Source organism: Camelus bactrianus, chromosome 7 (assembly GCF_048773025.1).
Source record: "Camelus bactrianus isolate YW-2024 breed Bactrian camel chromosome 7, ASM4877302v1, whole genome shotgun sequence".
Lineage (NCBI taxonomy): Eukaryota > Metazoa > Chordata > Mammalia > Artiodactyla > Camelidae > Camelus > Camelus bactrianus.
In genome coordinates, this window is record NC_133545.1 from 30,988,507 (window position 1) to 31,009,143 (window position 20,637).

General features: G+C 35.8%; 1 protein-coding gene and 1 long non-coding RNA gene across 7 annotated transcripts in view; one reads left to right on the forward strand and one right to left on the reverse strand.

Annotated features, from left to right (window-relative positions):
- Nucleotides 1-20,637, forward strand: part of LOC141578142 (uncharacterized) — a 153,435-nt gene that overhangs the window by 116,168 nt on the left and 16,630 nt on the right. The gene's annotated exons all lie outside the window — the stretch shown is intronic.
- Nucleotides 4,029-20,637, reverse strand: part of MDFIC (MyoD family inhibitor domain containing) — a 95,228-nt gene continuing 78,619 nt past the window's right edge. For 3 of the 6 annotated variants that reach the window (XM_074367180.1, XM_074367182.1, XM_074367181.1), the window contains one exon: nucleotides 4,029-6,791. In XM_074367180.1, the coding sequence (XP_074223281.1) occupies nucleotides 6,544-6,791 (248 nt within the window). In that variant the 3' untranslated portion in view covers nucleotides 4,029-6,543. Of the gene's footprint in view, nucleotides 6,792-17,381; nucleotides 17,437-20,637 lie in introns of all 6 variants that reach the window. The other 3 variants (XM_074367185.1, XM_074367183.1, XR_012508107.1) reach the window with 3 other exon arrangements.

Sequence of the window (20,637 nt, forward strand, 5' to 3'; positions counted from 1 at the left end):
GGTGTATGGAGAACTGTACTTTTCATACCGATTTGTAGTTTGTTCTTTTTAAATTCAGTTGTCTTATGGCTGTTGGTGGAAATGTCTCTAGAACTAATTCGGACAAACCGCTTGACATCCTCACCCCGTCCTATTAGTGAATGTAAGGGCCTTGTGGGTGTTGTGGGCGTGGTTCCTCAGCAATGCTATGAATATTATACACCCAAGACAGCAGGTTAACTCTTCAACTGTATATATTTTTTTTAAGTGACAAAAAAGGAGAAAAGTGGAGGAAGCCCCTCAAAGGAAATATTTAGAACTCTGATGAAAGAGAAAATGTCCACTATTAAGTGATGAAAACCTTCACGGGAAATGTACCCACATGAGATGGGTGGTGTGAAAGATACAAAGATTGTTTTAAAATAATATTTTGTTAAGCAAGATAATAATAGAAAAATAATTCTAACTAGCCTTCTATACAAACAAATAAAACCATATGCACAAGTAATTTGGCTCCACTTTGAATTATTTGTAAGAAATAAGTACGCCAAGATAGTCTCATTTTAGTAAATATTTATAGAGCCAAACAATCCAAAGTATATATATATATAACAATCACATGTCTAGTGAAAATGTGTGTAAGTAGGTTTATTTTGAAAGGAAAAGTCCTACTCCCAGTGTCATAACCAATTAAATTCTCCAGGTAATGACCCCATTTGCATAGTGAGCGGAACCCACAAGTGGGAATTTTAATGGGCACACCACCTGAGTACAGTAATTGAGAGTGACACAACTTGAACTAGTTTTGTGCTTACCCCACTGAAAATTCGACTCATATTATTTTTAATGTCAAGCTACAAGTCAAATTTCAAGATGATGGATTTGTTCTTTTTTGAGCACTGAGTTTGAATAAAAGAAATGCTTTAATTCTGTTGTGCCTTGCATATCTTTGCTTTAACTAATCTGTAGTTCTGATTCTCACCATTACTTCATTTTCTTTGGTGATTGGAATTTAATTTTATTCATTAATTTGTGAATAATTAGATCAAAAATAATGTCCTCAGCAGCCAAATTGCTTCAGGATTGCAGTTTAATGGACTTCTACCAGAATATGTATTATAGTTATGCTGGCATAAGAGTTTACAAAAGTGTAATTGTGTAAATATGACCGATTATTCTTTCTGATGATCTAACAAAATCTAATATAATATGTATTCGTGGACATTTCCCTCCTCTTTCCCCACAGCATCAATAAAACGCAGTTCCTGCAGAGCTGATCACAGATGCCTTGTCATCTGAAGGTGTTACTTTTAAAAGATACTCTCCTTATCTCTCAGGTACTATTCATGTCCTTGAAAGAACTGTGCATTCGGACTGAGGGATCGTATGACGTCCACATTAAATTAAATAATAAAGGTGATCTCAAGACTCTGAGAATCAGACACACATGATGAACTGTGCTTTCTAGGTTTTGAGATGACATTTTAAAACTTCTTTTGTTTCACTCGAAGATGGCTTGAGATCCTAACTATTTGTAGGTGTCTGACCCCACTCCGCCACATCTGTAATTGGCATAGCATCCAGCCGACAGGCTCTGTACATCTTTACACTGCAACCTACCAAGTTAAGAAATGTATTGGTTCAATATAAAACAGCAGGCTGTTTTTAGACATAGTTACTAGTGCACAAGCTTTAATATGGCTTAGCTTCATCCTATAATGAGATCTTTTGGTTCCCTGCTCAACTGGCTTTGATTCCTTTGCAAAAGGCTATGAACTATGTCAAGTGGATCAAGCTGCCTTTGTACACCCTCTTTCTTGGCTTTGGAACGTCATTCCTTTGCTTCTGCCCCTTTATGCATCAGACAGAACTTAAGAACCTTTTCAGTGTTTCAAGCTAAACTTAGAATTGGTTTGAATTTGCTTTTCACTATTTTCCTAATAATTACATTCTCCACTGAAGCTCAAAGACCTGCCTGGAAGCGAGCACTTAATTGCAGAGCTGTATTTTGTCTTTAACACGGGTATCTAGACCCCATGTTGCTCATGTGTCGAGGGATGGTTATCTGAAGTGATTTCTTCATGGTCACCTCACAAATAAATTCAAGATTCTCTTTTAGTGAGTATTGGGGTGAGAGGGCATGAATAATGGACAAGCAAACAGTAGAGCTAGAACTAGTAGCCCCGGTTCAGTTGGAAGGCAGGAAATTACTCATGTTGACATTTGGTGACTTAGCAGCAACGGTCCCTGCCCCAGTGTTGTCCCAGTGTGATGAAGAATAAGGTGGGGCAGATTTCTACTCGCTTTGTGGGGGTGGGGGTGGGGGAGCGGCGCTTGGCTGTGGCTTTGCTTATAATCCTTTTCAACTCCAGATCGCCTGTTGACTTCATTCAGATTTGATCATTTGGATGCTGTTTTGATTTAGTCCTTTAAAGCTGAGGGTGCAGCCATTGCTCACTGGGAATTTTGCACTGTGACAATGCATAGTGGATTTAGTCACCATAGAGAGTTTTTGCATAAACCATCCTCCACGTTAGGGCTAATGTTCCCTCCTTTCCACAACCCCTTCCATTTTAACCAAAATCTCTAAAAGTAATCTTAAGTGAGCAAGCAGATACTAGTAGGCTCACTATTGGAACTAGCAGTTTTCTCATGGGAAGCACCAAACTCCCCCCAGGTGGAAACTTCCTGAGGATTCTGTGACTCCCTGGAGAGGCTTAGAGATAAGTCAGTATAAATTTATTGGTTATAGTGGGGCATGGAGATGAAGGGCAGTAGTACCCAATCCTCGATTTTAAACTACAGCTAGTAAGTGTGGAATAAACCCTATCCAGATATTAACTGCTGTCGAAAGCAAAAATGGTTTGCTTTCCTACATTAGTATTAAGAGAAGAGAAAAATGGATATTTTGTAGTACTTGATGAAATTTTACCTTGCCTGTCTGATTAGATGAAATAAACCTACAGGCTTATAAATCACAAGTAATTGGAAAGGGCATAAAGGTCTTGAATAATTTGAAAAATAATCTTATTAATAAACTTATGCATTAGGTGGTTGGGTAAATCTAAGAATTAAAACTGGAATTCAAGAAGGCAAGCCACTGAGACTCTGGACTCGAGTCTTATTTCTGTGAGGCAGTGACTTTGACGTTTATAACGTTAGAATCTAGGGCACTGATAGAGTTTATATGGATAAAGAATCAAATGTTATTACATAAGGTTGCCTTGGTTACTCCTTGAACTTGGTCCAGAGAAACACTATTTCAGGTGAGAAAACTGGACAGACTCAGCATACTGTAAGAACACACAAAAAATTATTATATTCCTAAATAAGAAGCCTTCTCCAAAATAAAGTGATTTAGCTTAAAATAAACAAATGGTTATCTGGCTTAAAATCTGAGTTAAGAAAATCACTTTTTAGCAACCTACATACAGAGAAGTAGTGAACTTTATTATATTAGACAAATTCATTTTGTTTAAAAAAATGTGGAGAATTTAATTCATCTGGTGTTCTGATCCTAGTACAGTGTTTCTCTCTCAGCATCATGGGGGTTAAATACTAAAACATTTACTATAAACTTAAACATTGTGCTGCTAAAAATCCTAGTTGATATTACTTCTGACGATTTACTTTTGGGTGAAATTCATTAAATCTAATTAATACACAATTCCATAGATCTTTTGTGTTTAACCTCAGCATACATATATAAATATTGCCTTAGTTTTTGGACTGTGGGAGATAACTCCAAAACAAACAGATAAAAGGAAATACTAAAAAAAAAAAAAGTATAAAACGTGGATTTTTACCTATTGTGAATTTTTAAAAGAAAACTGTTTTGAAAAATCATAAGTTAACTGTGATTTGCAGTATAAAGTGATATGAATCTTTCACAGTTCATTTATGGGCATGAGTCATGTGATTTTACACAAGGACACTAGGAGATCTTCAGAAGGGGATGTAACAACAAAAAAGAAACCTCAGGTTTTAAATTAGAGTTGAATTTGTTTAAATATCCTTGTATCAGTTAGACAGAAAATATGCTAAAGGACAACAGAGAAGTCCTTTTTTATTTCAAAATAATATTCAGGATAATACAGGTCCAGTTTAAAAATATTTAAGATTAAGTTTCCACATTTAAAAGGAGACCAAATCTATAACTGTAAACTACAGCACTTAGTCATGACAGCCAGGAGTCAACAAAACATTTTACACAGAGAAATTCTAAAATATATATTGAAACTACTTTCACATTTGCCTACTTTTGTTTTCTTCACTTATTTTTTAAAAATCATACAAGGTGCTTTATGGAATGACTGCAGAGTAGACAATAGTGGGAAAGTACACTGAATATAAATACGAAAATAAAATTCTGCTATCAGTGAATGCTCTCTGTTACAGAGAAACATTGTTTTAAAAGTACTAATATCTTCATGGCAACTAGTAGCAGAATACACTTAAATATTAGAGAAACAATTTGGCTGAATACGTTGGCAGGACAAAAAGGATGTTTTAATGATTCCAGGTCATTAGAAGGCTTTATATGTCAATACAAAGTTAATACTCTTACATCCTAACATATATGCGTAAGTTAACTTTAGGTATATGTAAATATTCAGATTCTGGCTACTCTGAAATAGTAGAAAGGTGTTCTTCAGTTTCATTTGTTATATCAAAGACACTCTTTAGACAAGGAAGAGAAAGACAGCTGTTTACTAGAATTCTATTTAAACCCAACAATTTAACCGTGTGTGTGTGTGTGTGTGTGTGTGTGTGTGTGTGTGTGTGTGTAGAGTACTGAAAAGGGGATTCAAGAGTCTGCTAGCTTTTTTCTTTTTTAAGCCCTTTAAGTAATGATATAAGCAGAAACTAGGTTTCATCTCAAAGGAGAAATGATCAGTGACATACCCATGCTTGAGGTTTAAAATCGTTCTTAAAAGCCTTTGTTTGTTTGTTGAAAGGCTTCCTAAAAACATGCATTTGTTTTTACTATCAACTTGGTGCTCAACTGGAAGAACTGAAAATTACTATTAATCCAGAAGTATACTCTCAAAATTTCTAGAAGAAATTACATTAAATCAGGCTAAACTACAATCTCGGGAGCTCAAACTTAGTAGGAGAGCATGGAGTATGAAAATCTACTCTCCCCGGCACCACACAATGTCTGTGTGTCTTAGTAACTCTAGTAAGTCTTGCAACTGATTTATTTCTTTACACTTAAGAATCTTTATGACCTGCCATATTGGTTTAATTTAATATAAAACTACAATACTGAAACTTGGTCATAGTCGTGGATGTGAAGATTCTCACTCCCACTGCATTGGAAGGAGTGGTTTCCACTGAAGACTGTGTTTATAAAATAGAATGTTTGTTTTCTTTCTGATTTGTTTCTTAACCAAACAACCCATGAAAAAAGACTTAAAGCTCTCCATAAAGGAAAAAAAAAAGGAAAGCTTTTGAACAAATCAAAATCAATGCTGGGATTTTAATATAAAAACATCTCCGAATTTAAATGCAGTTTGTTAAAAGTATTCCACATTCTTTATAAAATATAGCTATTTTAATATAGCATTCTATTTTTATCAAAACTTCAGCATAACATCTAAATTATATGTGAAAAATGCGTATTTTTAGTTAATTTAAATTTTATAGTTTCAAAAAAGGTGTACAGCTTCAACTAAAGAAACTACATATGGAAGGCATTTTTCTTGTAACTGCTTAAGGGCACACGCAGCTCAGACTGGCCACCTAAAACCTGGTCCTAAAGCTAATTCATCCCAGCAGCAGATGAATCACTCCTCCTCAGAGGCCTCCTCAAATGCCACATTCTCCTTGAAGCTTTCTGAATATTCCAGTAGACAGGAGCTGTTCTTTTCGGTGTATTCCTGTAGCCTTTTGAGGTCCTCTGTCTCATCAGCCTCACTTCAGTATGCCTTGTGGACTGGCTCACTCTTTACAGGCCTCTCGTCTGCTAACCTGTGCGTGCTCCTCTGGATGGGAGCTGGATGACAGGCCTCTCTGCGGTGCAGCAGGAGATTACAGACAGTAGGCGCTCAGTGTCTGATGACCGGGGGGAGGACAGAGCAGGGAGGTCAACACTGGGTCCCAACGACTGTGTGGGCATGTTTCCCAAAGTTTACTTTCAAGAATGCTTACTTTTAACCATTGTTAATCATCAAACATAAATTGAGTTAAATACCCACTGAGATGTAAGATATTTGGAGCAAGAGGCTCCTAAGCATGGTTAAAAGACATAGAAATGAGTATAAAAGGAAAGAACCAGTTTTTTCTTTTTTTTTCTTTTTCTTCCCCCCCCCCTTTTTTTTTTAGTGAAAATGTCCCTCAGTCATTGTAATTTATTAAGTTTAAAAGTAGTTAAAATTTCACATATTAAACCATGTAGATTTGGTTAGAGGAAAAAAAAAGGCATTCAGAGATTACTAAAAATAATGAGTTAACAGTGCAAATCCTGGGTTGTTAGATGAGACTTACCATGTGCTTTTCTTCCCCCTTAAAAGAAAAGTTTTAAAACACTCTCCAGTTTTAACACAAATGGAAGATAAATATTTATGAAGGAAAACAAATTCCACAGCATTCCATACAGATTTCCAAACAGTCCGACGATTCGCAGCAGGCATCCATGATGCCGCAGTCCATGTCACAGGGGCAGTTACAGTCATCTCCCATTTCATCTCCGCAGCAGCAGCAGCAGGCCTCGGAGGTGCAGATGCCACACGAAGCTTGTCCCAGGACAATATTGCAGAGGGTCAGGAATTCACAGAACAAGCAGGCCAGGATACAGTGGACACAGCAATCTTCATTTTCAGTTGGGAGGAGACCACATTGTCACAAAAAGAAAGGACACAAAATAGATAAATCATTAATGTACTGAATAATAAGCATTGGAAAATAGTTCAGTAATCCAGAACCTAATAGCATGCAGTCTCAGAAATCTTTTGTGGACAGGAAGCTCAAAAAGAAACAAGTTAAATTCTAGATGAGCAGTCTTACGAAGTAGACACTGCATTCGAAAAACAAACAAAAAAGATGGTAGTTGCGTGTGCGCGCGCACGTACGCTTGGGGTGAGAGTATTACATGCACTAGGCAGAAGTAGCAGTGGGGTCTTAAGTCCTAAGTTCCACTTCTCTGTGCCTCTCATCCATCCTCCCTAGATCCTGCTGCTCTTTGTAAAATGATTCCACAACATCAGAGTCCTTCAGAAAACAGAAATTTCCTTCAGTTCCACCCAGCTGCTCCAAAATTGCAAGGAAAAATTTAAATATGATATATTCAATGTATTACTGAATAATTCAGTCAACAGTTAAATTGGAATCCATTAAATGTGGATCAACATTTTTATTTTCCATTAAAACTGACTCAATTTCATGATCTCAAATTTTTTCGGTTTCACCAGAATTAAAGAAAAACAGTGAGACTCTTTGGTTCCAGTCATTTTTTCTGAAACAGTTCTTCTGCCTATTTCTAACAAAAGGATTTGTAACTTAGCAAATGTGAATAATGACAAAGTAACATTACCTTCCCACCTCCTGTGTGGCAAACTACTTTACATTTCTGATATTTCCTGACACATCTCTAAGGATGCCTCTCTAAACAACAAACTTCATAAATTGATATAAAAAGTGAGAAATCAAAAAGATTACAATCTAATAAATTTAGTATACCATATTTTAAACTTCTTTCCTTCAGAATTTTGGGAAAGAGGAGAAGTTGAAGAAAACTTCTATTTCTGGAGGACTTAAAACACATGCAATAAAATACTTTAAGACCAATGTTATAAGACATTTGACTAACTTGAGAAATGTTTGTCAGTTTTTACTAGGATTATTTCAGGGTTTGTGTTTATTCTTTTTCTTTTTTAAAAAAACTTGCACAATGCAAGCTTTAAGGAGGGGATTCTGCCTCCAACAACAGCAACTGTACAGAACAATCTCTATCCCCATCCCACTGTCACATGATTTGTGTGTTTTCTGTATTTGGCTTTAAAACTGAGTGCCTTTGATGGACGTTCATCAAATTGTGTATTGCATCATAAACTCCCCAATTCCTTGAACATCCCCTAGTTTCTCTGTAGTCTCTAACTTTGTAGAGAATCCATAACTTTGTAAAGGGAAAATGTGGAAATACATACTCTATATGCCAGATGGCAAGAAGTGGGGGTGAGGTTAGAAAAGAACTCAAAAAGAAAACTTCAGACTTGTTTGGAGAATGAAAGTCTAAAAGAACACATCAGTCTTTCCTTCCATTCTTCTCAGTGCCCAGCCCTTTCTCACATACAATGGTCTATGCAGCAGCTGGAAGAAGATCACAGAGTTGGAAGTCTGTGGGTTTCTCTCCCTCTTCCCCTAATGTTTTTAGTAGCACAGTGGTCCTCCCTTATTATAGGGTATAGGTTCTAAGACCCCTAGTGGATGCATGAAACCTCAGATAGTACAGAACGTGCTCTATTTTTTTTTTTTTACATGTATACACACCTGTGATAAAGTTTAATTTACAAATTGGGCAAAGAGAGTAACAATAACTAATAATAAAATAGAACAATTACAACAATATTCTCTAGTAAAAGTTATGTGAATTTCTCTTAATATTACTCTCTCAAAATTCTCTCTCTCAAAATACTTCTACAAATTTAATGCCTTTTCCATCTTAACTATTTATCATGCACTGTGGCTGTAATTTTTGCATTTTGAGGTGTGACAGCAAAACCATCACTAATTTCTTTTTCCTTCTTCCCAGCTTCACAGACTATTCATTCTTAGCGTAGATTTCAGCAATCTCAGCATACATTTTCTTTTTCCTTATTAAGTTGAGAATGTTCACCTTTTCACTTAAAAGAAGTACTTTACAGCTTCTCTTTGGCGTATTTTTAATTGCAAGCATCACTATTCCTGCCCTTTGGAGCTAGTGTTATGTAAAATAAAGGTCACTTGAACACAAGTACTGCAATGTCACAACAACTGGTCTGGTAACCAAGGTGGGCTACTAAGTGACGAACAGGTGGGATACACTGAACAAAGAGATGATTTACGGTCTGGGTGGGATGGAGCAGGACGTCACAAGATTTCGTCATGCTACTCAGAGAGGCCTGCAATTTAAAACTTAGGAATAATATATTTCTGGAATTTTCCATTTAATATTTTGAGACTGCAGTTGACTGTGGGTGAATGAAACTACAGAAAGAAAAACCATGGATGGGAGGGGTATTACTCTATCCAACCATATCAGGATAACGGTGAAATCAACTACATGGATCCAAGTTCATAGCCTTGGAAAGTTCTGGGTTTCTACAGAGTATCTGTAGTTTCCCTCTTTCTACATTCTTCCTATAATTAGGTATTTATCCTAATAACTTATATGTCTCTGTTTAATAGAACTTTTCCAGGATTGTATTTTAATCATGATGTATAAAATATCTGAAATGTTATAAAAAGCTAGCTTTATTATTTTTATTACTATTAAGAAAATTGTGTTCAACATGCCTTCAAACAAATACCCATATTAATTAATTCTAATAACATGTCTAACCTTAACTTTGTATTCCACTGTGGAATGCTTTTATTTCAAGACTGAGAGGGAGAACCTACAAAACTCACTTGGCATCGAGGAACCTTTAACTGAATATTTTTAAAACCCTAAGTATAGTTACTGAGCATTAGATTCTTTATGTATTAACCACAAAATACATTAAACATAGAAGTATATGTAACGGATCTATTAATTTTAAAGGGGAAAGAATGGCCTCCCTACCTAGCCTTAGAAATAGAGGGTTACAATATCTTTGAAGCTTCCTTTGGTCCCTTCCTAAGTACATCTTCCTCTTCTGAGATATAATCACTGTCTTGAATGTTGAGTGAATCGTTCCCTTCCTTTTCACTGTACTTTTTATAACAGTGAATATGTAAATATCCCTACATAATTGATCAGAAAGGAAATGGTATCATATGAATTCCCATGAGTAGCATTTTTTCCTTAATATTATGTGTTCCAGATTTACCCTTGTTGATTCACGTAGTTACAGTTCACTTATTTTCCAGATGTATAGTACTCTGTTGATTTAATACACACTATAATTTATTTATCCATCCTACTTGTGAATACTTTGGTCATTTCCATTGTTTTGCTATTCGAAACAGTAATATCTGAAACAGTTTGTACAGGTCTCCTAGAGCACACGTGTTAAATAATTAGCAATAGACTCATCGGACGACAGGATATGCATATGTTTAATCTAGTTAGGTAACAGTAAATTTGTTTCCAAAGTGATTGTTCCAGAATTTACTCCCACCAACCAAGTATGCAAATGCCTGTTGTTCCACATCCTCACCAATCTTTGAAACTGTCATATTTTCATATATGCCAATTAGTTGAGTGTGAAATTACATCTCATGGTAGTTTTACTTTGCATTTACTTGTTTACTATGAAGCTTGAGCATCTTTTCATGTTGGCCATTTGTGCTTCCTCTTCTTTGAAACAGGTATTCATGTTTTTCACTCACTTTTCTATTGAATTGCCTGTTTTGTTTTGTTTTTTTCTTACTGATTTGTAAAAGTTCTTCCTGTAGTCAAGACCTCTGTCCTTTGTCAAATGTGATTGTCTTCTCTATGTGGCTTTTTGTACTTAAAATAACAAGAGACAGATGAGTTGATGTTTAGACCTTAGAGTTTGAAGGGATGAAGAGAAACCTAAATCAAATCGTGTTTTTAGCTGGAGATACGGGATTATATGGGTGAGGAAGTAAAGTGGAAGATAGACAAGTCTGGCAAATGAGTCAGTGAAAAGAAAAGGAGGCAGCATTAACAAGATGCAGCAGCAGAAGGAAATAAAGAGTTCTAGTGTCTGATTCAAAACAAGTGGACTCCAGCCACTCCGACATACAGAAAGGGAGGAGAAACCAAGAAGCAATCAGGAAGGAGAGACAATGTGAAATGGTGTAAAATCGAGGCCCTCAGAATGAGAGTGACATTTCCAACTAACCAACTCATTGCCGCTCATAGAAAATACTCATTTGAGAATCAAAATCTCTTCCAGATCTTAAACAATGAGAATTGTCATACAAGAATCAGAAGACTTCAGCCAAGAATAGAATCTCTCCAGACTCCTTTTAGCCAAAATCTACCTATGAAGTCAAGTCAGTTAGTATTTTTTTCATTTTCTTTATTTACTAAAAATAAGTTCTTAGCACTAAATAGATGAAACACTTCTTTTCTAGACTATCTTCTATAACAGAGTGTAATTTCTTTCTTTTTTTTTTTTTAATTGAAGTTCAGTTAGTTACAATGTGTCAATTTCTGGTGTACAGCACAATGTCCCAGTCATGCATATACATACATATGTTTTCATATTCTTTTTCCTTAAATGTTATTACAAGATATTGAATATAGTTCCCTGTGCTGTAGAGCAGAAACTTTTTAAAATCTTATTTTTTATATAGTGGCTAACATTTGTAAATCTCAAACTCCCAAATTTATCCTTTCCCACCCGCTTTCCTCAGTAACCGTAAGATTGTTTTTACTGTCTACCAGTCTGTTTCTGTTTTGTAGATGAGTTCATAGTGTCTTTTTTCTTTTTTCTTTTTTTTCTTTTTTGATTTATTTTCTTTTTTTTAGAGTGATACCATATGGTATTTTTCTTTCTCTTCCTGGCTTACTTCACTTAGAATGACAATCTCTAGGTCCATCCATGTTGCTGCAAATGGCATTATTTTATTTTTTATGGCTGAGTAGTATTCCATTGTATAAATACACCACAGCTGCTTTATCCAGTCAACTGTCAATGAACATTTAGGTTGCTTCCATGTCTTGGCTGTTGTATATAGTGCTGCTATGAACATTAGGGTGCATGCATTTTTTCACATTAGAGTTCCCTCTGGGTATATGACAGAAGTGGGATTGCTGGATCATATGGTAAGTCTATTTTTAGTCTTTTAAGGAATCTCCATACTGTTTTCCACAATGGCTGCACCAAACTACATACCCATCAGTAGTGTAGGAGAGTTCCCTTTTCTCCACAGACTCTCCAGCATTTATCATTCACGGACTTTTGGACAATGGCCATTCTGACTGGTGTGAGGTGATAACCATATTGTAATTTTGATTTGCATTTCTCTGATAATCAATGATATTGAGCATTTTTTCATGTGCCTATTGGCCATTTGTATGTCTTCATTGGAGAAATGCTTGTTTAGATCCCCTGCCTATTTTTGGATTGGTTTTTTTTTTGTTAAGTTGTATGAGCTGTTTACGTATTCTGGAAATTAAGCCTTTGTCAGTCGCATCATTTGCAAATATTTTCTCCCATTCTTTAGGTTGTTTTGTTTTGCTTATGGTTTCCTTTGCTGTGCGCAAAAGCTTGTAAGTTTAATTAGGTACCATTTGTTTATTTTTTTATCTTATTTCTATTGCCTGAGTAGACTACCGTAGAACATTGCTAAGACTTACGTCAGAGAATGTTTTGCCTATGTTTTCTTCCACGAGATTTATCATATCTTGTATTATATTTGTATGTATTATGTTTACATCTTGAGGCCATTTTGAGTATTTTTGTGTAAAGAGTAAGGGAGTGTTCTAACTTCATTGATATACATGCTGCCATCCAGTTTTCCCAATGCCACTTAACTGAAGAGATTGTCTTTTCTTCATTGTATATTCTTGCCTCCTTTGTTGAAGTCTAATTGACCATAGGTCTGTGGGTTTATATCTGGACTCTCTATTCTGTTCCATTGATCCGTATGTCTGATTTTGTACCAATACCATGCTGTTTTGATTACTGTGGCTCTGTAGTATTGTCTGAAGTCTGGGAGGGTTATTCCTCCTGCTTTTGTTCCTTTTCTTCAATATTGCTTTGACAATTCTGGGTCTTTTGTGATGCCATATAAATTTTAGGATCATTTGTTCTGGTTCTGTTAAAAAAAAAAAAAAAAGTCCTGGTAATTTGATAGGGATTGCATTAAATCTGTAGATTGTCTTGGGCAGTATGGCCATTTTAATGACATTTGTTCTTCCAATCCAAGACCATTTCTTTAATTCATCTTTAATTTCCTTAATCAGTGTTTTGTAGTTCTCCCTGTATAATTCTTTCACCTCACTGGTCAGGTGTATTCCTAAGTATTTTATTGTTTTGGATGTGATTTTAAAGGGGATTGTTTCTTTACTTTCTTTTGCTACTAATTCATTGTTAGTGTAAAGAAATGCAACTGATTTTTGTATGTTCATCTTGTATCCTGCTACTTTTCTGAATTCTTTTATCACCTCTAGTAGTCTCTGTGTGGAGCTTTTACGGTTTACTATATATATTATCATGTCATCTACATATAGTGACAATTTTACCTCTTCTTTTCCAATTTGGATCCCTTTTATTTCTTTTTCTTGCCTAATTGCTGTGGCTAGGACTTCCAATACTATGTTGAATAGAAGTGGTGTAAGTAGGCATCCTTATCTTGTTCCAGATTTTAGTGGGAAGGCTTTCAGTTTTTCACCGTTAAGTACTATGCTGGCTATAGGTTTGTCGTAAATAGCTTTTATTATGTTGAGATATGTTCCCTCTATACACACTTCGGTAAGTTTTTTCTTTTTTTATCATAAATGGGTGTTGAACTTTATCAAGTCCTTTTTCTGCATCTATTGAGATGATCATGTGGTTTTTGTACTTTCTTTTGTTGATATGTGTATTACATTGATTGTGTATGTTGAACCATCTTTTGTCCCTGGGATGAATCCAACTTGATCATGGTGTATGATCTTTTTCATGTGCTGTTGGATTCTGTTTGCTAATATTTTGTTGAGGATTTTTGCATCTATGTTCATCAGTGATAGTGATATTGGCCTGTAGTTTTCTTTTTTTCGTAGTGTCTTTGGTTTTCGTATCAGGGTAAAGGTGGCTTCATAGAATGAGTTGGGGAGTACTCCCTCCTTTTCAATCTTTTGGAAGAGTTTGAGAAAGACTGATATGAGTTCTTCTTTGTATGTTTAGTAGAATTCTCGAGTATAGCCATCTGGTCCTGGACTTTTGTTTTCAGGGAGGTTTTTTAATTGCTAATTCTATTTCATTTCTAGTGATTGGTCTGTTCAAGTGGTCTATTTCTTCTTGATTCAGTCTTGGTGGGACTGTATGTTTCCAAAAACTTGTCCATTTCTTCTAGGTTATCCAATTTGTTTCCATATAGTTGTTCATAATATTCTCTTGTAATATTTTGTAATTTCTGTGGTATTGGTTGTAATTTCTCCATTTTCCTTTCTTATTTTGTTTATTTGTGTTCTCTCTTCTTCTTGATGAGTCTGGCCAAAGTTTGTCGATTTTGTTTACTCTTTCAAAAAACCAGCTTTTGGCTTGATTGACTTTTTTGTATTGTTTTTTCTATTTTACTTATTTCCTTCATGATCATTATTATTTCCTTCCTTTCCTTCCTTCTGCTGACTTTTGGTTTTGTTTGCTGTTCTTTTTCTTTTTTTTTTTTTTTAGGTTATAGGTTAGGTTATTTGAGATTTTTCTTCTTTTTTGAGGAAGGCCTGTATCACTATGAACTTCACGTTTAGGACTGCTTTTGCTGCATCCCATAGATTTTGTGTGGTTGTGTTTTCATCGTTGTTGGTCTCAAAGTATTTTTTAATTTCTTCTTTGATTTCATCATTGACCCAATGGTTTTTTAAAGAGCATGTTGTTAATCTCCATGCTGTCATTTTTTTTTTCTCCTTTGTTTTTCTGTGGTTGATTTCTAGTTTCATGGCATCGTGGTCAGAAAAGATGCTTGAAATAACTTCTGTCCTCTTAAATTTGTTGAGGCTTCTTTTGTGCCTGAGTACATGATCTATCCTAGAGAATGTTCCATGTGCTTTTGAAGAGAATATATATTCTATTTGAGAGGGACATGATGTCCTAAAAATATCAACCAAGTCCAACTGTTCTATTGTGTCATTTAGTTTCTCTGTTGGCCTTACTGATTTACTGTCTGGAAGATCTGTCCTACTATGATTGTGTTCCTATCAATTTCCCCTTTATATCTATTAGTATTTGCTTTATGTATTTAGGTGCTCTTATATTGGGTGCATATATGTTAACCAGTATAATGCCCTCATCTTGTATTGCTCCTTTAATCATTATATAGTGTCTTATTTATGGCCTTTGTTTCTAAGTCTTATTTTGTCTGAAATCAGTATTGCTACTCCTACTTTCTTGTTGTTTCCATTTGCATGAAGTATCTTTTTCCATCCTCTCACTTTCAATCTATATGTGTCCTTCTCCCTAAAGTTGGCCTCTTGTATGCAGCAGATTGTAGGTTCTTGTTTTATTATCCAGCCTGCCACTCTGTGTCTTTAGACTGGAGCATTCAGTCCATTGACATTTACAATAATTATTGATAGATATGTGTTTATTGCCATTTTGAACTTAGTTTTCCAGTTGATTTATTTCCTCTTTGTTCCTTTCTTTTTCTTTTTTGTGGTTTGATAATTTTCTTTTGTATTATCTTGGTTTCTTTTTGGTTTTTGTGACTCTGTTGTATGCTTCTGACTTGTGGTTACCCTGTTTTTCAAGTATATTAACCCATTACTATATCTGTTTGCTTTGATAGATATGAGTGATGATTTTATATAGGATCAGAAGCCTGCCATTAATGAAGAAAGAGCATTTATTAATTAAGAAATGTGGTATCTTAGGAAAAGAGATGTTTTTATCACTTTTTTTTTAAAAAAAAAACTAAGAAACTTACTTTGTATTAAATTCCATTTTAAGCTCTTTACAAATATTAATTCATTTCATTCAAATAATATTTCTAAGAAGCAGTAATGGTATTATTCCCATTTTACAAGACTTAGGGAAAACTTAGGAAATTTGCTCAAAGTCATAGAGGCAGGAAGTAGGAGAGCCAGTGTCAGAACCCACACAGTTTGCCTTCGTAGTCCATGGTCTAACTCAGCATGCTCCACAGCCACTGCAGGATGGGCCGCGTCTTCAAACACCTGTTTCATCTTCCTGGGGGGAAGATCAGTTATAAATCCAAATGATTTCTGCTGACTTGTCTGTTTTCAGCCTTGATTCATGTTCCCCTTCTCTTCTAAAGATGATTTCTGAAATTTAGTTTTAATGAAGGATTGATTGTAAATGTTAGCCTTTGAGTTAAGAGCAAAGTCTATGAGTTGGAGAACTCATAAACTGCCAGTCCCATTGTTGAAATAGATGTAAGAGGGTAGACAGCCAAGAGAGAGATGATGTCTCAATCAAAAGAAATCTAAATTTAAAACTTAAGGTCCATAGTTATATGAACAGGAGCAATGTAGAGATTAAATAGGAACTTTACTGGTAAAATATAGGGTAATGACAGAAGTCTCAAAGAATAAGACTTACTTAAAACTTACAAAAAATAGTCATCATCTTAAAACATAGGTTGTACATAATTTCTTAGAAAAGCACTTGGGGCTATTCTGGAAAATCAAACCTATGAATGCATACACACCTGAAGAAGCCACAAACCAAAATTCATTTTAGAGATTAAAGTCGCATTAAACAAGGTACATTTACAGAGACATCTACCAGAAACACATTCATTTTCTGTACTTTTTAAGTAGAGAAATACCTAGATATGACAACAAAAAAGAAACAAACCAAAAACTGAATCCCTAAATTCTATCAAATCAGTTTAGTAATCTGACTTGTATTCCTTGCCAAAAGCATTTTTGTTTTCAGTAGTGTTCTGGAAGGAGTAGTTTGATGGTGACCTGGGGTAAAGAGAAGGTTAAACTAAGAAGAAGTAGCTGTTACGGTTTCTACTACTACCAACACCCCACCCCTCGGAGAATGGAGAACCATAAAAGGGCATTAAGTTGTTGGTTTTATTTGAAGCAAAGAGAGGATTGTAAGAATTATCAAAGAAGGCTTAAATGGAAAAACAAACTTTAAAAAAGATGAGTCCTCTGCATCCATGTAGTTCACTGTCAGAAATAATTGTTTTTCCCCCTGTCCTTGCGGTTTTTAGTTTTTATGGTTTTATTCAGTCATATTTACAGTTTTGGCCAAAAGCGTTTAACCTTTGAGAAGCCAACTAGGTTCTGGGAAGAATGCCTGTTCCAAACTAGGCCCAGCAAGAATTGCACAATTCAGTGTATTACTGAGAGGCGAGCTCAGCACAGGACTGACAGCTACTTTAAATTGAGGAAAACAAAGGAACATTCCAGCAGCCAAGTAGCTAAAAAGAAAGCATCAAAGGACATCTGTAGCACAACATTTGATTAAAGAACAACAACAAAAAACTGTTACGAATTACTTGCAGACACAAACCCAAACAAAATATCTGAGTCCTATGAAAGGTCATCAATGTTAAACCCATGCAGCTGGCATATCTGGAAAGTGTCTAGCTTCCCAAAACCATGAAGGTAACAACCGGACCCTACTTACACAGCATCTTAGATGACTGGGGAAGGTATCTGTGACTGATCCGAGGGCCTTTGTTCTGTTTAAAATGAGACTGAAGGTAGGCTTTATGAGTCTACATAAGATGAATAATAAGATGATCCCAAATTGTTTACCTAATCATACGTGGCCCAAAGTACTAGGAAAATAAGAAGAAAGCAGTTATAGTGAAAGGAACCCTAAGAGCCATCAGAAAACTCTTTGCACAGTAAGCTCAGCTTATTCTAAATAAGTCTATTTTTTTTAGTTTCCTTCTTGTAAGATGTGGTATGACAGTTGCTTTGAATTTCTTGGAACAAAGGCACCAAACAGCAGAGTACAGGGAAGGCAAAGAACGCTGAATTCTGAGAATAACCCACAACCCATTTTTGAGCAAGGGCAGATTTGTATGTGTCTTATCTTAACTAATCTCTAATAACGTTTCCTATCACTTAAGATACTTGAAAATACTTTCTTAATCAGGTCCCCATCATGTAAACTATCCACTAAGAAATAGAGGTTCATTGTCGTTGTTAACAGGCCAACAAAATGCCAGAAAGCACTGGCAGATGAGAGCATGAGCAGGCAGTTATGTGTAATTAGTCATTTAGGAAATTGAACTGAGATCAAACCTGACTCTCTAGCTTGACAGTCAAAGCCGCAGAGAACCCACAGGTGTTCCCATGTCCTGAGCTGCTAAGGCTCATATCCTCCCTGTCGGGGGACAGGGGGACTCACCCTGTGGAAGAAGAGGCATTCCTCTTCCCAGATACTGCCTGATTGCAACCGTTGTTTCTCAATACAAACCCCAAAAAGCAGGCTAGAAGTGGGTTTCGGTAATCCTGCATCACAGCCAGGATGGCTAAGTCAGTATCTGGCCTCTGTGAAGGGCCAGCTGTGAGGGACGAGACACAGACATCTCCAGGGAGTTCTGCTCCTCAAGTTTTCATGGGGGCAGGAAATATTTACTAATGCAGCACGGTAGCTCAGCTCCAAGTAGCTGCGTGTCTCCAAGCCAGAGGACGCACAGCACCCTGGCCTAAGGCCCTAGAATGACCCGCTGCTTGCATAAATTGGCCCGAGGTCCGCCTCCTACACAGAGCCCTTTGGCACAGTACAGTCCCCGCGAGGCCATGCCTCTTAGCCAAAACACACTCAACATTTTCCTAGTAGGGAAGAAAGTGAGATGGGTCAGGAGGTAAAAGAGAACAGCTACGTTTTCCACTGCGGCACCAAGAAGACCACACTTAGAGAAATTGAACAATAACCTTTACTATTATTTTGCATCCCAAGCAACTCTAAAACCTTAGAAAACAACCAGCACAGTTCTCCCACACCTCCTCAATAATTTTCCTAACATGTGTCCAATTCCTGGAGTCCATCCTCCTCCTATGGGAGATGCCTTCATATTTTAAATTACACTAAGTGGATAGCAGGGATGTTTTTGCTTCTCTTCTTTGTTTATCCTGTCGCCTGATCTGTGGTTGATTCAATCAATATTCCGTACTCTCAGGAAAGATGTGACCCAGTAATTGCTGGTCATGACTTAACTGTAGCACTGATTCAGGTAGTCTTTTCTAAAGAGTTGCATTTTATAAAGTCTAGGAAGATAACATACTTATTGGGGTCACTTTTAGTTTCCCAGGAGCTTTATATAGAAACCTGAAGAAACATGTAAGCTCAGTGAGTAGATGTGTTTACTTAAAATATTTAAAATGTAAAGTTAGTATGTGGGCAGAGGGGAAAGAAAGGCTAAAACATATCAATGGTACAAATATTATTTGTAGTAGTTTGCTAAATCTCTACAACATGTTAAGATCACACATTTGATAGCTGGTAATAACAGTACAGTCCTCAGTGGGTTATGGTGATGACTAAAAGAGACTATATATAAAGTGCTCAGTAAAGAATTTATCTTGTAAGGACTTAACCAAATACTGTTACTGTGATAACAATGAAGATGATGGCAAAATATTTATTCTAGAGAGGCTACAACTCTCTACCTATCATTATTTCATTCACTCTGATTACCACGCCAAAATAGGGCCATTCTATTTTAACCTAAGGAGATTTATAAAAGGCTCTGTTCATAGTTCAAACACTTGAAAAGAGAGAATCAAGAAGGCAATTCTAAGAGACAGAATCGGCAGAAAAGTGGAGCAGAAATCTGCCCGGAAAGAGTTAGTCAACCTTGTGTTTGGCTACAGCAGAAGGTTTAAAAATAATCATCTTTTTCCATATTTAAACTATTATCCATTTATTTTCTCGGGAAACTAGAAAGCGAAAACAGAGTAAAACCATACTTGAACCTATCCAATGCTGACTTTATTAAGTTGGCCAGTTGAACTATCTCTAATACAAAAAGTTTAATTAATAGCAAGGTTGAATATAACTTTTGGATAACAAAATCTCCTTTAGATCTTAAAAGCATTTTCCTAGAAAGAATCACTGTCTAACAGTCTGCTAAAATTTGTCACGATACCATCTATAGCTAAGATAAAATATGAAAAAGTAAATTCTGTTTTAATGAAATACATATTTGTATAAAAATGATCTAAGAAATCTATTCCAAAAGCTTAATATTTTTTCCTATTTTTATTTTTGAAACTGTGTTTATTTCAAAATTCATCTTTCAGCTTCACCTCTTATCTGTGCTTGTTTAAACATTGAAAAGTATATTATGAAAAAAAAAAGCCTTTTTTTTTTTTTTTAAAAAAAAAACCATGTAGTACCCCCTTGGGTGATCCTGCAAAAGGTAACAATGGTGATGACAGTAAAATAACACCCTTGCCATATCAGATGCTATTTATTTGTACTGAGGTAGAATTGGCATATAACACAGTAGTTTCGGGTGTACATCATAATGAATCTATATTTGTATACACTGCAAAAAATCAGCAAAATTTGTCTCGTTAACATCCACTGCCATACATAGTTAACAAAATTATTTTTCCTGTGATGAGAACTTTTCAATCTGTAACACAGTGTTCCTAACTACAGTCAATCCCCGTGAGTTATTTCTAGAAATTTGTAGCTGTTGACCCCCTACAACCATTTTGCCCACCACCAGCCTCTGGCCATCAGCAATCTGGTCCTTGTAGCTACAGCTCCTAGTTGTTGTTGTTTTTAAGATGCCACATATAAGTAAGATCATAATGGTATGTGTTTCTCTGTCAGACTTACTTCAATTAGCATAATGTTCTGAAGGTCCATCTGTGTTGTCTCAAGTGGCAGGATTTCCTTCTTTTTAATGGCTGAATAA